Here is a 15,890-nt window from a genome sequence, read left to right as displayed (position 1 = left end):
TGCTTAAGTCACTCCACAGGTTTGGGCCACTCAAATAATTCGCCCTGTGGAACAGCTCAGTTCGCAGCTTGCTGCCATTTACAAAAGTGTCCTAACGAAAACAAACGAACATTTTCTCCCATTATACCGAAATTATTTCTAGACTGCTTTCTAAAAAAAAACGTGTTTAGTGTAATTCAGACAATAACATGCTAAATATGTAGGGAGATATATATAAAAACGAATTAAAATGTAAAACGTTACATGTACAGAAGATAAACTATATTTAAATAACAATATTCCTGGGAGCTCCTGCAAATGCAAATGAAAGGAGAAAATAATCTCCCACCGCAGCTAATTATTGCGCTTTCCTCCTATTATTGCGACCCCATTAGGCTGTTGTGGCAAATCAATATTTACTTTTGGTCACCGATTGAGGAGCAAAGAAGCTGCTTTTATAGGCTAATGATCACTATCTGCCTCGGGACAGACAGGACCCCAAAACTCTGACCCCCCGCTCCACAAGGCCGACGATGTCCGCCCCCTCCTCCTCCCAAAACGAAAATATTAATAATTTATCTTTGAATCGACTTCTCTCTCTGACAGATTAGATTTTAACCATTTGATTTTGTTTGGACTGGGCGTTCCCATATTATTACTTAATGACCTTCCCAGCTGCTCCTGTCCATTTTCTGTCACCAGCAACCATCTGGACACTTATTAGCACCTCAATGCATCCACGCTGCTTTCTTCCCAAACTTGAATAAAATTAAGCCTGGTTGCAGACTGCCAATATATTTTTTCTCTCTCCCATTCCCACCCTTCGTGAAATAAAATTGGTACAAGGCCAACCGTTTTCTTCTTCTTCTTAATAATAATAATAATAATAATAATAATAATAATAATAATAATAATAATAATAATAATAATAATAATACAATGTAGAAAATAAATAAAGGCTAGTGGGTTTTCTCTATAATTTCATTTAGTTTATTAGGCAAAATATACGATCTGGACAAATTCCTTCAACGCTTCCTATATACAAATTTAAATCACTTGGTATTTACATCGAAGAAAGTACACCAAAACACAAGATAAAGACAAAAAAATAATAATAATTATAATATTAAAGTAAAAAGCCTACCAAAATGTCCCAGTCTGCCTGGGCAAAGTGGAGAGAGAGAGCGAGAAAGAGAGAGAGAGAGTGAGAGAGTAACATTATAGGCGCGATTATAGGCTACACATCAATAGAGGAAGTAATCCGTCCATCCACAGGATATTACCAAATTACGCCATTTGTTCTGTACCGACTGAATGCTACGCTGCATTATTATTTCCCAGTGTCCTTTTAAGGGAGTGTCAAGTCTTTTTTCTTCTCTATTTGTCTTTTCTTTTTTTTTTCAAGCACGGAAAAAAAAATGTCTTGATCAAGCCGATGAGAGAGCAGTGAGGACTCGTTGCGTGGCGTCTTGTGGACTCCTGGCGCTGGAAGGCAGAGAGGATCTGGATAAAGAATAATACAGAAAGGTAGATAAATACCCCCGCCGTGTTTGGACAGCGGGTTTCAATATGCATCTCAATTGTCTGGCTTAACAGCTTTGATTTAAAACAGACTGCAGCCCCCCTCTCCAATCCTTCACTCACTTTCTCTGATAATAATGATGATAATAATAATAATAATAATAATAATAATAATAATAATAATAATAATAATAATAATATAAATAATTATATAAATAAAAATACAATAATGATAAAGATGATGGTGAAAATAATAGCCATGTAGCCTAATAATAATGATAATAATAATACTAATACTAATAATAATAATAATAATAATAATATGAATACATCGACATCATTATTTCCCAACTCGTTTGGGGAAAAATATGAAAAGAACATAATCACACATGGAATAACCTTATATTTCTATAGGCTGCTGCACACAGAGAGGGGTGTTTTGTAACAGGCCTACTTGAGACAGAGGTAAACTTTTTTCCCCCTCTCTCTCTTTCGGTAAGAGCGCTCCCCTGGGCTCCGGGTCTCCCAAGGGTCTTTAGGGAAAGCACACAGCCCAGACAGAGCCCGTTTTACTCGGTGACTTGATAAGTAGCCACACTCTCCCCAGAGGGGAGGAATTAAAGGGGGTGTTGGATGGGAGTCAAGACCCCTGTCACCCGCAAAGCAAACTGTGTTTTATTTATCTTTGTTTATTTCTGATTTTTGAAATGTTTTCATTCTTGTTTTATGGGAAAAAGAAAAGAGTATTTTTTTCACCCAGACGCAAAAGTTCGTTTTACACTGAAACAATTTGCATATTTGTATTTATTTTGTCGAATAATAACTGGAGTTATAATTTCACGAATATACTCCTACCCTGACGTCCATGTTTAATTGTAGTTATTGTAATTATAGCTGATATATACATTCACATTTGTAAATCAGTAATAACCATTGCAGTTTAAATTACGATTTATTGTAAAGCTGGGCTGGTCGTTTCCTGTGGCAACGTGTTTCCAACAATCAACAAAAGCAAAATAGTAAAACCGTGTCTCACCTGTCATGGATGGGTCGAAAGGAAGACTTCAGGATCTGTGTTGGAGGGGAATCAGACCGTACACCATTTTCGTGCTCTATAAAGGAAATCGGGGAAAAACAAACACGTATCAGCCCTGTGATTCTGGATCAATTATGGGCCGATTTCTCTTGCTTTTATCTTATTTGTTTGTTTTTTCCATATTTGATTTATGCCCGTTGTTATCGTGTCAACCCAGGCCTGTGTTAAGTGTGTAAGTGCGCGCATGCGTATGCACGGTGCCTTATTATTGTTACATGTACATATATATAAAAAACACATGTGGTGCACAATTAATACAATGCACATTCATCTAAAAATGCCACGCGTAGAGTGTTGTCCTACCTATGTGCTTGGGACTGTGGGTCTCTGCTGGGGCCTTGCTGTCATTGCTGAGTGCTGCTGCAGCTGCTACCGGCGACACCACCACTGACGTCGGCTGCTGCTGGGCCGGCAAGTGGTGGTTGTGGTGGTGATGGTGCTGGTTTACTCCCAGAAACGACCTCACGTTTAGCAGGGAGTTCTGGCCCAGGAAAGCCCCGTTCGTCCAGTTGTGGAACTTCCCGATCTGGCAAGTGTACAGTCCATGGCTGGGGAGGAAGGCCGGGTGGCTCTGGATCTGGTGGTGGGGCGCCGACGGGTGAGTGGTGCCCGCTGGGCCACAAGGGGACGTCGGTTTCTGAGATGAGCTATCGGGACTGGTAGCGGTCTCTGCTAAAGACCAGATTTTCGGCTTATTGTTAGACGGGAGGGGAAAGCTCCCGGGTCTACCCGGAGACAAAACCCTCGTGGTGTTGTTGTTGTTGCCGTCCGAGGTCTCCTTACTCCCTGGGTGAACCGAAATCGCGCCCTTCGATTTTTCAAAGGCCTCGTGGGCCTGCAGGGCGAAGGCCCGTCTCTTCTCCAAGCTGTCCAAGTCCCCCACCGCGCCGACGACGACCCCCCTGTGGTCCCTGCTCCCCTCCGTTGACTTGTCGTCGTCATCCTCGTTGCTCTGATCCCCGTCGTTGTCGTCGATCTTGTCTATGTCTATGCTCTCCAGATCGATCTCCTCCTCGTCTTCGTTCTTCTCCGCCTCGTCGCCGCTGCCGAACAAGTTGCCGTCCTCCCCGTCCTCCTTGCTCCTGTGTCCCCAGGTCACCTTGTTCTCCTTCTTGAGCCTCCGCCTGGCGTTGGCGAACCACGTGGAGACCTGCGTCAGTGTCATCTTGGTGATGATCGCCAGCATGATCTTCTCCCCCTTGGTCGGGTACGGGTTCTTCCTGTGCTCGTTGAGCCAGGCCTTCAGGGTGCTGGTGCTCTCCCGGGTGGCGTTCTTGGGCCTGGCCGGGTCCCCGTACTGGAACTGGCCGTACGGATAGAAGGCCGGGGACGTGCACTGCGCTGCGAAGCTGGCAGGGTGGACGCCAGGACTGTCCTTCAGCTCATACTGGGACCCCTTGAAAGTGAAGATAATATGTTTTATAATATTTCAAATTTCATAAGCAGAATAAGTCAGAGCACAACACTATAAGAAACATATAAATATATATTTTCTTCTACATTCGCTCCAATGTTTTCTGGCCATATCTGATCGAATAATGATTTAAAAGAGTCGCCCCTGACTTTCCACAAATAAACTTCTCAACTTTGCAAAAACACCACACGCTGCGCCTGCGTCGCCTCACTGCGAGAGCTTTTATTAGCAGACGTGTTTCATATATACACGTCGGTCTAAACACGGGAACAAATGGAGTCAACAGGACGAGAGGAAGGCCGTTGCATCACTGTGAACACAGATGGCACGCAGGCCGCCAGCTTTCACGTTTACCTGCCAAACTAACCCATCCACACGTCCCAAGCGCGTCAAAGCGCGTCCGAGGCCTACGTGAAGTTTTTCTCCGCGTGCCTACGCTTAACGAGACACCGGCTCGGTTAGATTTGCTTTTCTCGCAGCACCCACACCTATCGATCTGTTCACTGGAGTTTTTTTTTTTGGTTGGAATATACTCTTGTTTGAAGTTTGAGCTCAGTGCAGCCTATGGGCTCGGTGCGCACATTTGCCAACATAACGATGCAAAGTTGGCGATTATCACCAGGTGGAGACTATTTTAGGCCAACGGATATGTGACAGTTTCTCATGTTGACACATTAAAACATCTAGATGGCATTCAACCAATGGCAGGAGGATAATTCTGTAGCATAACAAAGCCTGCGCCAGTGAAACGCATTGCATATTTATTCTAAGCTGTTTGTTCTGTGGTGGAGATGATTTCTAAGGTAATAACAATCATCTGGCCTGGGTAAGAAACCAGGAGAAACTTTTTCTCACACGTTGAAACGCTGATCTGTTGCATGTTATTTAGTTTTGTCTTCTGTGAATTTAAACAAAACATTGGGTCATTCTAACAATATTAGACAAAAACTGTATGGTTGTTGTGAATTACAACTTTTGTTTACATATTTGCCTTTTAGGACAAATAATTAATTTCCTGTCAGATTTATTGTTTATTTTTTCAGCTAGTTAAAACTTTGCACATTTATAACTCTGCCAAATAAGGCACTGAACAAATGCATTCATATTTAACAATCCATATTTAAAAAAAAGCAGATTTACTATGATTAATTTACATGTCATATTTTTGTGTGGAGATTCTCAGCCTCTCTCGGTTGTTGTTGTTTTTTTCAGACAGCAGTGAGAACTTAAACAGCACAGACAATCGTTTGCGCAACGCCAGTCCGTAAACAGAAAGAACACAATCCTTCATGAATTCTTACCATTTGTGAGAAAAGAGCCAAGTCCGCGCTGGTGTACGGTAAGAAAGCGCTGTAGTTGTGTGCGTACGGGTTGGCGTACATGCCCAACACCGAGCTGACCGCCGCTGCGGTGGCGGAGGGACTTCCGCCGATTTCGGTGCTCCCTCCCCGGGACGAAGGCGTAAGCACTCCCGGTCTCTCGCTCCCATACACGGCCCCGGAGGCACTTAGGTACTGCGGGTAGCCTAGCTGCGGGAAAGACATCTCCACCGCCGGATGGTCGCACGGTTTGTATCGTCCGACAAAACTGTGCGTTAAAAAAAAAAGTGTGCGAGAGAAAGAAAAAAAAAAGAAGGGTGGAAAAAAGAACCCGGAGGAGTAAAGGGAAAAGTGTTTAAGCCAAAGTCACAGCTACGACAGACATACAGTGGCGTGCAGTCAAAACAAGCCGCTCTTAAATCTCGGCTTCCTCTCTTTTCTCGCGCAAAGTCCGCTGGATGTGATCTGATCAACAATTGCGCTCCGACTGACGCGCCTGGCCCTGAGGTCTCCAGGCTGATCTCTCAGATACAATTTGAAGTTGATGCTTTGATTGGCATCCCCTACTTGAGCCTGCAAGCTCCTCCTCGTTTGGAGCAATGTGGATAATGTGAATATAGAGTGAGCACATTGGCTGGGGCCTCTCTCTCTCTCTCTCTCTCTCTCTCTCTCTCTCTCTCTCTCTCTCTCTCTCTCTCTCTCTCTCTCTCTCTCTCTCTCTCTCTCTCTCTAGCTCTCCCTGACTCTGACTCTCTCTCTCTCCCTCCGTGTTTGGACTTATTGTATGTTAAATGATCAAGCATTAGAGTCCATTCACCGAAGGCTTTGAATGTTGTATGACAACCTGTCTACACGATTTTACAGCTGTCCGACACAGGGGGAAGTAAACCCGTCAGAAGAAGGAACTTACTCTGAATAGATTTAAATTGTAATTAAAGAGGGAAAATGTCTCTCCGCGGAGGAATTAGTATTTGGTATCACGGGCTGCCGGTGCGTTTATTTAATTCATAGTGAAAGTGGCTTTATTCAAGTTGGATTTCTATTCTTTGTATTGTTCTTTATCTATCAAAACACGCGCACTTGTTCAATTGACAAAATAGTTTATACTCGTTTTTTTTTTGTTCGGATGAGGCATTCTAAAATAAAAGCTTGTTTTTTCAAAAAATAAAATCACTAACGTGGATAAAGAAATGAAGCATTATCTCTCAGCCACGTCACCGAGACGCGAGTTACGCGATTCAATAATTCATTTTCGGCCGCTTTTTCCCTCCAAAAAAAAGTCAAAGCAGTTAAGGGGGAAACCATGCAAATATGCACATATGCTTTATTAATTATGTATGTTTTTATTGACTTCTGTTTTGGTTCCCTTTGATTTTTTCATAAAGGTTTAATCAGTCGAATGCTGCCTCTCTTTTTTTCTCACCCTCTTTCCGTCAGCGCACACGCACGTGTGTGTGTGTGTGTGTGTGTGTGTGTGTGTGTGTGTGTGTGTGTGTGTGTGTGTGTGTGTGTGTGTGTGTGTGTGTGTGTGTGTGTGGACTTAAACCAAATTGCTGTTGTCCTTTGTAACAACAGAGCGACTTCACGTTTCCTTGTTTTGAGTGGAGAGGAACGAGGAAGAGCCAGGCACAACTCAGCTCACACTCCGAGGCACCAGGCTGGGAAGTCTGCAGGTCCCTGAAGCGCCACAAAATATTATCAAAGTACAGTTTTAGTCCCTATTTAACTTATATTGCCTACTTGTCTTCATTTTCATCACAAGTCCCCCCCCCCCCCTCCCCCCCCCCCTTAAAGAAAAAAAGAATGAAGACTCACAGTTCAGAAACCTGTTAAGTACGACTGTGACTTTTCTTAAAAAGCACAAAATCACAATTGTAGTTTATTTTATTTAATGAAATGGGTTTACGAGTAATAACACACACACACACACACACACACACACACACACACACACACACACACACACACACATATATATATATATAATTCCACTTGAGATTAATTTTTTTTTTTAATCTGATGCTGTAGCTTTTGTCACCTCCTTTTGAACCGCTTATCCAGTTTCCAGCTCAGAAAAAAAGGGGGGGTCGGAGCTCTAACCTCCACTTTCCCTAGCTGTCCACTCCTGACACAGCCATGTGGCTCGCGAGAGGGGGCTGTTCGTGTTTTAACACTTCTATTTTTATTTGATTTGATTCTTATATCGCCCACCTCCCCGAGTACTGAAGCCCAAGAAGTCAGTAGATTTTGATCTGCACCAGATGGCTCCGAGTGGATATCGCCGAGCGCCGAGGATCTGTTAAAAATATCTGAGGGGGACTGATGGTAATCTGGGTAACACATCAGAAAGGAGGGGAGGAATGGCAATTGTGATAACCCGCTGGAAATGTGTGCGGGGGGGGGGGGGGGTAAATATTATGTTTGTGGTGGAGGGGGGGCTGGACCGAAAATCTCTCTAATCACAGACTAGAGAGGGGGGGGACTCCGTAATGCACCTGATGATTATATTATGATTATTCATAATTAATAATGATAGTATGTGATTGCCACCTACACACTGGATTTAATAAAAAATAATAATAATAGTTTTTGTTTTTTTGAAAAATAGAAATTTGACTCACGGTAAACAATGGCACGTGCTAAGAGCAATAAAGCATCACAGTTAACTGATTTATTGGGTCTTGTTAAACTCTCATTACCACCACCAGTTCCCCAGCTTCTGGAGAGTGAGAGAGAGAGAGAGAGAGAGAGAGAGAGAGAGAGAGATACAGAGAGAGGGAGAGAGAGAGAAACTTCCTTTCGTGCTACATCTCTTTTCAATTCGTCCACAACACGTTCACTTCCAATGCCTTTCCTCGTCGTTGTGTTATACGCACGCGCTTTCGCTCACGCGCGCACGCACGCACGCACGCACGCACACACACACACACACACACACACACACACACACACACACACACACACACACACACACACACACACGTAGCGTCACAACTTAACTATTGTTGAATTGAATTCTCTCTAACTGTTGTGCATGAAAAAGAGTGAAACCCCAGGCTGCTCATATTGGAGAGTTGTATCATGTAGATCTACAGGAGGCTCTTCATAAGCTGCTATGCCTTAATGGCCACATTCTCAGGTGGCAGATACCTTCTTTATTTTAACAGCCCGGTTTGCACATTTTACATTTCCTGTCACCTATTTAATCTTTACATTTGTATATTCTTGATACCTCAGCAGGAAAATAAAAAATAAACTGGTTTGTATTCAACAATCACCTTCAAAACCTAAAATTAAGAGAATAAAGATAGATGAGCCTCTCTGATAGTTGCAAAATCTAATGCTCAGGAACATAAAAAGTAACGCTGCTGCAGGATATGTCAACTTGCTCTTTACTCGAAATTAAATTCAGTAAAATAACTTCTGTAGGCCTACATTTTATGCAATAGTCTACATGTTACGAACAAATGACAGGTATTCCATTCAGGGAATAAAAAACATAATATAATAGCATACCATTTAATACAGATAAGGAAAGCTGACTGTATCAAAACAAATATGGCAGTAATGCTTCTGATGTTTTTCAATTGCTGTAAAAGTTTTGCCAAGGTTTTTTTTTTCTTTTCCTGTTGTCTTGACTACAAAATCTTCCGTTTTGTAGCATGAGCCATAATGTTTGTCATGACATCTTATTCTTTAAAAGGTATATTTCAAACTATTGCCAACAAAATGTAATATTAAAAAAAGCCTGTTGTACTTTAACAAATTATTCATATGATTTATGTTTTTTTTTTTTTTTTAAACTAAGAAGTCAGCACACTGTCGTGGCAACGTAGTCTAATAATTTAACCTTGTCCAGTTGAATTGAAATGTTTATGCTTGAAGTCGGGCGTCGAGGAAGTAGGCCAACACGTAGACCTGAATGACTCCAATAGAAGTCAAAGAGAGTGAACCTGCATTACAATAACATGGGTTATGTTGACAGTTGGCTACCACCGCGGAGGTCAAGGGTGTCTCTGTGAACTAATAACTGTGGTGAAAGATACTCCTTTCCTGCCTCTGGGAGTGCCAAAGTTGAGGAAAGGTTAAGAATCCGCAGAATGTCCCTTTTGTGCTTTTCTTGCAGATTATCAAATTAAGTGTTGAAACCAAAACTCCTTTTCCCCCCCGAAGGGAGGAGATTAGATGAATATAAATGATATCGGTGGGCCGTCCCCAATTGTGCGACCTCGTCCCTTTGACGTCGCACACAAACATGTACACATCTCACGCACGGTTTCCGAACGTACTCCCTGAACTGCGTCAGAGCACCTCAACTATTTCGCCGTGGGTTGGAGTCAGAGGACCACTGGTGTTACTGTGAGATATTTGATACGCGGACAACTGCACCACACCTATAGGTGAGGAAACTAGGAATTTCCTGGATAATAAAAGAGGTCTATTCTGGTCTTAGAAGGTCAAGACGTTATGCACTTGACAGCTAAACACTTGGAGGGTTGGTGTTGCCCAGTTTTGAAGTGACAAAGAGCAACTGAGCGCAAATTGTTGCTAAATTTAAAGGTGCTTTGCAGGAGTTGGACTTGCAATATGGACTTCACATGTTTGGTCCTGCAACAGGTACAAGGAAACTAATCATTTGACTTCAGATGATAGTATTTATAATAATAGACTGTCAGGGCATAAGTCTGCTTGGGCACATAGAGGATGATAAAGTACTGAAGGCTTGAAATACATCATTGAAATTCATGTACTTCTTTGTTTTTGTTGTTCTACCTAAATGTCTCTGTGTTGGACTTATGCGTCCCAAAACCTGTGATTTAGCACAATTGTTAAAATATTTCTAAAAGGAAAAGGATTTTTTTTTTGCATAAAATCCATTTAGTTAATATAAGCTGGGCTTCAGGACAACCATGTGCATTGCATAATATAAAAGCATGTCCCTGCCGTGAGGATCAATTGCTACTAAATGTTTACATATTTGCTAAATGTATGAATATATATATGTACAGTATATATATACAATTTTTTGTTCTTTTGTAATTTGTCAAATTACCCAAATGGGAATCCATGTATTCTAGGAAGCATTTTTATATACCATTAATTTGTTTTGCTGATTACATTTTAATAAGAAACATACATTGACATCGGAGAATCAGGGTTTGCGTCTTAAGTTCCACCTGAAATATTGTTTCAGTTAAAAGTTAATAATGAGCACGTTCTGTCTTGTGCTTCAAGCAAGACCTCAATCTTTCCCTGACATTCTGAGTGCCAAAAGAAAAGTTGGGTCATGCTTTCATGTCATGAGCATATTGTGATTATTTTAGCAGCATTAACATATAGTGACTTGGCAGATATGCTTATTAACTCGTCATATTGATAAAACGGCATAATCGGAGATGCGTTACATTCTGCTCAAATGTGTTTTCTGTTGCAAATTAGAAAGCGTTGAAAAAGGTCCAAGTAGGTGCATCTAAGGTAACTCACACTCGGCAGCAGAGTACATTGCCCCTGCACTGTAATTCAATAACGATGGGCTACTGCAGCAAGAAGCCAGGTATGATAAATATATCAAAACAAGAACAAACACTAAGCACCCTCATCAGGATTGAGTATAGCCGTGTTTAAGTAGCTCATCCACATAGCTACCGCTTGCTGCCACGTAATATAGCACTTTCTTATTGTTGACAAGATTCTTTTAACTCGTTCTGGCTTCTAACTGCATACCACACATAAGACAACAGCCGAGGATCTGACTTCTTTTTTCCTCCCCAAGGGCATTCTCAGGGGTGGGTAATGAACGGGTGGGCCTAGATTTTGATGTGGTTAGGGGCCGAGGGGAGAGAAATGTGAGAAGGGGTGTTAATTGTTTTGGCTCTTTGCTGGGGAAACATATCAACATTAGATCTAATGGAGGTTAAAGACTCTCATTGCCATAGGGGCTGGAGCTAATGAATAGCTATAGCTGGCCAAGGGAGAGAGAGAGAGAGGGAGAGGGGGGGAGAGAGAGAGGCGAAACAGAAGATGTAACATTTACTGGCCTTTTAAAAGCTTTTAACTGCGTTCAGCTGAGTGTTTTATTGCAGTATTGACCTAAGAGGATTAACATTAAGAACTCGTGAGAATATATTTTTTTTATATGAAATTTATTTTTCAAATGGGACATCTAGAATGGTACGCATTGCTATTTGCAACTACAGTGAGCGACCTCAAGGACAACTTCAACCGTGAAGCTTAGAGAAGAGGCGTTTCTTCCAAACTCCTCATTTAAAGTGGCATTGTGATTTTTAATTTACCTTCCTTGAATACGTTCTACTTTAAAACCTGTTGCGCCCCAAATACTGCACAATCCAGCAGACTACAGAGGATAATTCACCGTTTTGGCAATTCACAAACTAAATCCATTACTTGGGATATTCAACTTCTCCGTGAATGATCAACTGAATTCTCGTGAGCCAACCGGATTGCTGGAGCCAAGGACTCCCCGGCCCGTACTGTACGTGCACATCTGCACAATAAGGCTGCAGATGTATGCAAAGTACAGTAAACACGCGAGGTGTACAAAAGAGACTTTGGACAAAGAGAACAGTGTTATCAAAGTCTTCTTTTTTGTCCCGCGTATAATTTTATGCTAAATCTGAATGAGGGAGACTCAAACGTCGGTTTGAAACACTAGCTTAGAAATATTCATAAGAGTTAGTCTCCCATTTCAGATGTTTATTTGCTGCCTCGGAAAGGGTGGAGAGAGAAAAAAAAATGGGAGCATGCAAATCTGCTTTCAGATGATACAATTCCCACATTCATTTATCAACAGAGTTAATTGAATTTTAAGGAACGGTCTTCTTGGGGAAGAAGATTTTTGTACACTGAAGTATTCTTTTGAAATTACACCCTTTGATATTGGCGTAAAGGATAGACTTATAGATAAAATGATCAACAGGAAGCATGACAAATGGAATTTTAATGAGGCTGTTTCTTCTATCTGTTATCATGTTGTGCTGCCTTTTGCTTTGGTGTGTCTTTGTACAAACTATTGATAGTAGCTGAAACCTGCTGTTTTTATGTTACTGGACATGCTCCCCGGGACGCCTCGGCCTCTCACTCTTAACAACACTGCTATCACCTTGATCACTGATCAGACTGACTCCGGTTCAGTTGCTCTGGGGTTTAACTTCCCGGAGTGTTCAATTGGTTATGAACACAAACCTAAAAAAATGGAGAAAGAAGGAGAAAAACAGGAGACAGAAAAACTAAGTCTGACTTTTGAGAAATTAGACTATCAGGTCGGAAGGTTTGGATGAAATGCCTTTTCCTTGCATTCCTCTCGTGAAAAAATATACAACATGTGCATATTTAGCGTTGCTTCAGTGGACAACTAACAACTAACTCTCATCTCTCCTCACATGATATTGTTCTTGACAACTGTGGGACCAGAAACTACTATTTGGATTCAAATAATTGATGTCATCATGGCTCCTGACTCGGGTAACCACTGGTCCCACCCTCTAGCCTTGGGTGTTACAGGGTCACAGATGAAAACAGCAGTCTGTCAAATTCACTTATGCAGTAATGAGTTATAGACACAGTGATCTGGGAAGGAGACGGGGTAGTTACAGGGCAAACACTACTCCCACCCCCCCACCCCCCCCCCCACCCAAAAAAAAAAAAAAAAAAAAATCAGGGTTCCAAAAGGGTTTACAGGCTATTGATGTATTAGATTAGCTTTTGTGGCCCAGATTAGATCTTCCCGTTGCAGCTGAGCAGGGACAAACAACATGGAGTGTCTTTTCTCTGTTTAGACAACCATGACAAGCCTCGCTATGAGCTAAAAAAAAAAAAAGAATCAGTTTGAGTGCCCCAGAGTATACAATCTTATGTCATTTGGTGATACTCAAGATAATATTTTAGCTTGGACAATAGTGTTCATCAGGAGAAAAATACAGGAACCATATTTTGAGCAATTTTATTCCAACCTATGTATCGGCCCACCCTTTTATTTGTCTCATTCAGAGCTAATATATATTAGCTGAATGGCAGATGTATCATGCTGCAAGATCTCCAAAAGTTGCTGTGTACTTTAATTCATCCCCCCAAAATGTGACAAGACAAACAATATATTTGAGTTAGAGTTGTTCCGATTCCGATACCAGTATCCGAAATGCCGAAAATGCTGGCATCGGTATCGGCGAGTACTCGAGTTCAAGCACCGATCTGATACCACGTAATTTATTTTTCCATTAGCTTTGACACAGTTCTTCTTCGCCGCTCTTAAAACAGTTGCACTGTGCTGCCGGTGGCAGCTGCTGTTTTTTCGATGGGCGAAGAAGAATTGGTCACCTGACACTGTTAAAAAGGAGCTAATGTTAGCGCATCATGTCGGCGGTTTGGCAGTACTTCACAGTGGATGTTGGCACCAATAAGATGGTGACATGCAACACAGGGCTCTCAAGTGAGACATACACATTTCAACCTGTTCACAGGCTCGCACGCCACATCTAGTATTTCTCTCACAGACAAGTTACCGGGATAATTAAAAAAAACGTTCTCTTATTTTACGAAAATAGTTCACTGAAATGTGTTTCTGAAAACATTTTATGCAAGAAATAAGCTATGCAGTTGCTGAATCTGTCTCTATTTTAGATCGACAACGGTCAGTTTAAAAGATTTTCAAGAGCTTGCGGGAGGCGGCGCCGTCTCTCGAAACTTGCCACAACGCGAAGGCATTGCACGGCTTCTTACATAGACAATGAATGGGAAGCGTGGAAATATCGCAGCCTGTGGACACGTACCTTCAGCCAAAATCTCACGCTGAACTAAGTTAACCTGTGCAACATATGCAAAGACTCAATTTCGAGGGGTGGCACATGTGTTGCAAATTTTCACTACTGTTTTATACTGTTCTATTTAAAAATACATTTTAAATAAATGCCTTCCATTTGCTGTATTCATTCATGTTTTACAAAGGGTTTGACCTGAGCCAGGCCTTACCACAATGATAATCATATCACAGTCATGCAGGCGTAGTATGATCTTTTTCTTTTATTCTTTTTTTTTTTAAACACACTGGTATCGGTACTCGGTATCGGCCGATACCCACAGCAGGAGTATCGGAATTGGTATCGGGAGGGGCAAAATGGTATCGGAACATCTCTAATTTGAGTGGTACCCAGTGTCAATCTCCACTGCCAAGGGGCACAAATGCCACATGTACAGGATAGAAAATCTTAGAAAATATCTATCATATCATATTGCCCAGCCTGTTTTTATGTTTTTATTTATGCCTATTTATATGTTCAAGAAATCTAATTGGATGATCTGACCTAAAGGAAAAAACAAACATGGCTGCAGACATACCCTCACCCTTAAAGGAACAGTGCACACTCTTCTATTTTCAAGTGCAGTGTTGGTGTTACTTTGAGTGGGTGGCAGGTTGCAGCATGGCTTTTTAAATCACGCCCATGTTGAAGCATCATTGATCCCGGCTGAAAAAAAGAACCCAATCTGGACAATGAAGTTCAATAACAACAGTCTCCCATCTCAAAAGGGGCCAGCTGATCTGGCACAGTGTAATGCTTTAGCATTAGTGGCACTCAGCTGTTTCTGCCAAACAGTGGCCCAAACCATGAAATCTCTTGTTAAGAAGAGAGAAATGGTGTTTGGTTTGTAATTGAACCATTTTATACCCCCTTCCTCCTTCCTGCCCTTCTATTACTCTCGTTACCCCCTTTTCCGCCTTCTTCCCTTCTGTCCCATCCCACACGTCCCCATTTGTTTTCCACTCACCCCGTCACACACACACAACACACACACACACACACACACACACACACACACACACACACACACACACACACACACACACACACTCACACACACAGTCAGACACACAATCCTTTTGTATGAGCAGCAGCACCCATCAAAATCTGGATCGATCCCCCGGTGTCATTGTGTGAGGAGGTTATTTGTGTGGGCATCCAATCTGCACCTGCCGTTGTGTTTGAGCAAGAGGGGAACATGGCCAGAGTTTGTTAACAGTGAAAGGGGAAACATCAAAGCTGGGGGGGGGGGGGGGGGGGGGGGGGTAGTGAGAGAGAGACGGGGAGGGGGGAAGGGGGGGCAGCCACCTCAGAGCCCCATGAGTACCTGCCAGCTCGCTGCCTCGTCTCTCGTGAAATGAGCACTTTCACAGTCAGTTAGTCTTTAAGTAATAGATATATTGAGTTCATCCCTTGTAACGTTAGACAACTAATTTATTATTATTTTTTCCTCCCCCCCCTCCCCACCCTTTTGCAACCCTCCCCTTCCCCTTGTCCCCTTCCGTCTCCCCCCCTCTTTCCCTCTGTGTCCCCTTTTTCCCTCCGCTCCCCATCAACACAGGATTATGAAGGTTAAATAAACTCTGTGAAAATGAATGAATTTTGCCACCAACCTCCCCTCCCGCCCCGACTGCAATCAAACCCGCACCACCGCCGCCACCCTCTTTTCTCTCTACCCCTCCACCCTCATTGCCTGGAAAGAAAAAAAAATAGAAAGAAAGAAAATAAAACTCCAGCCCAGGCTATCT

General features: G+C 42.3%; 1 protein-coding gene across 1 annotated transcript; it reads right to left on the bottom strand.

Annotated features, from left to right (window-relative positions):
- Positions 1-944: 944 nt before the first annotated feature.
- irx1a (iroquois homeobox 1a) lies at positions 945-5,881 on the bottom strand. The gene is made up of 4 exons (XM_084026740.1): positions 5,312-5,881; positions 2,900-3,992; positions 2,537-2,612; positions 945-1,482 (listed from the first exon to the last, which is right to left on the bottom strand). The coding sequence occupies exons 1-4, from the start codon at positions 5,552-5,554 to the stop codon at positions 1,407-1,409; spliced, it is 1,488 nt and encodes a 495-aa protein (XP_083882866.1). The 5' UTR covers positions 5,555-5,881; the 3' UTR covers positions 945-1,406.
- Between the last annotated feature and the right edge of the window lie 10,009 nt (positions 5,882-15,890).

Source organism: Eutrigla gurnardus, assembly GCF_963514095.1.
Source record: "Eutrigla gurnardus genome assembly, chromosome: 14".
NCBI lineage: Eukaryota > Metazoa > Chordata > Actinopteri > Perciformes > Triglidae > Eutrigla > Eutrigla gurnardus.
The sequence above is the reverse complement of the archived record's forward strand: the minus strand, read 5'-3'. Positions and strand labels throughout refer to the sequence as shown.

Excerpts from the sequence above, each read along its gene's own strand:
- irx1a (XM_084026740.1), bottom strand. The coding sequence starts at position 5,554 with ATGTCTTTCCCGCAGCTAGGCTACCCGCAGTACCTAAGTGCCTCCGGG. Across the intron at positions 3,993-5,311 it reads TGGCTCTTTTCTCACAAATG|GGGTCCCAGTATGAGCTGAA; the intron begins GTAAGAATTCAT and ends TTCACTTTCAAG. Across the intron at positions 1,483-2,536 it reads TTTCGACCCATCCATGACAG|ATCCTCTCTGCCTTCCAGCG; the intron begins GTGAGACACGGT and ends TTCTTTATCCAG.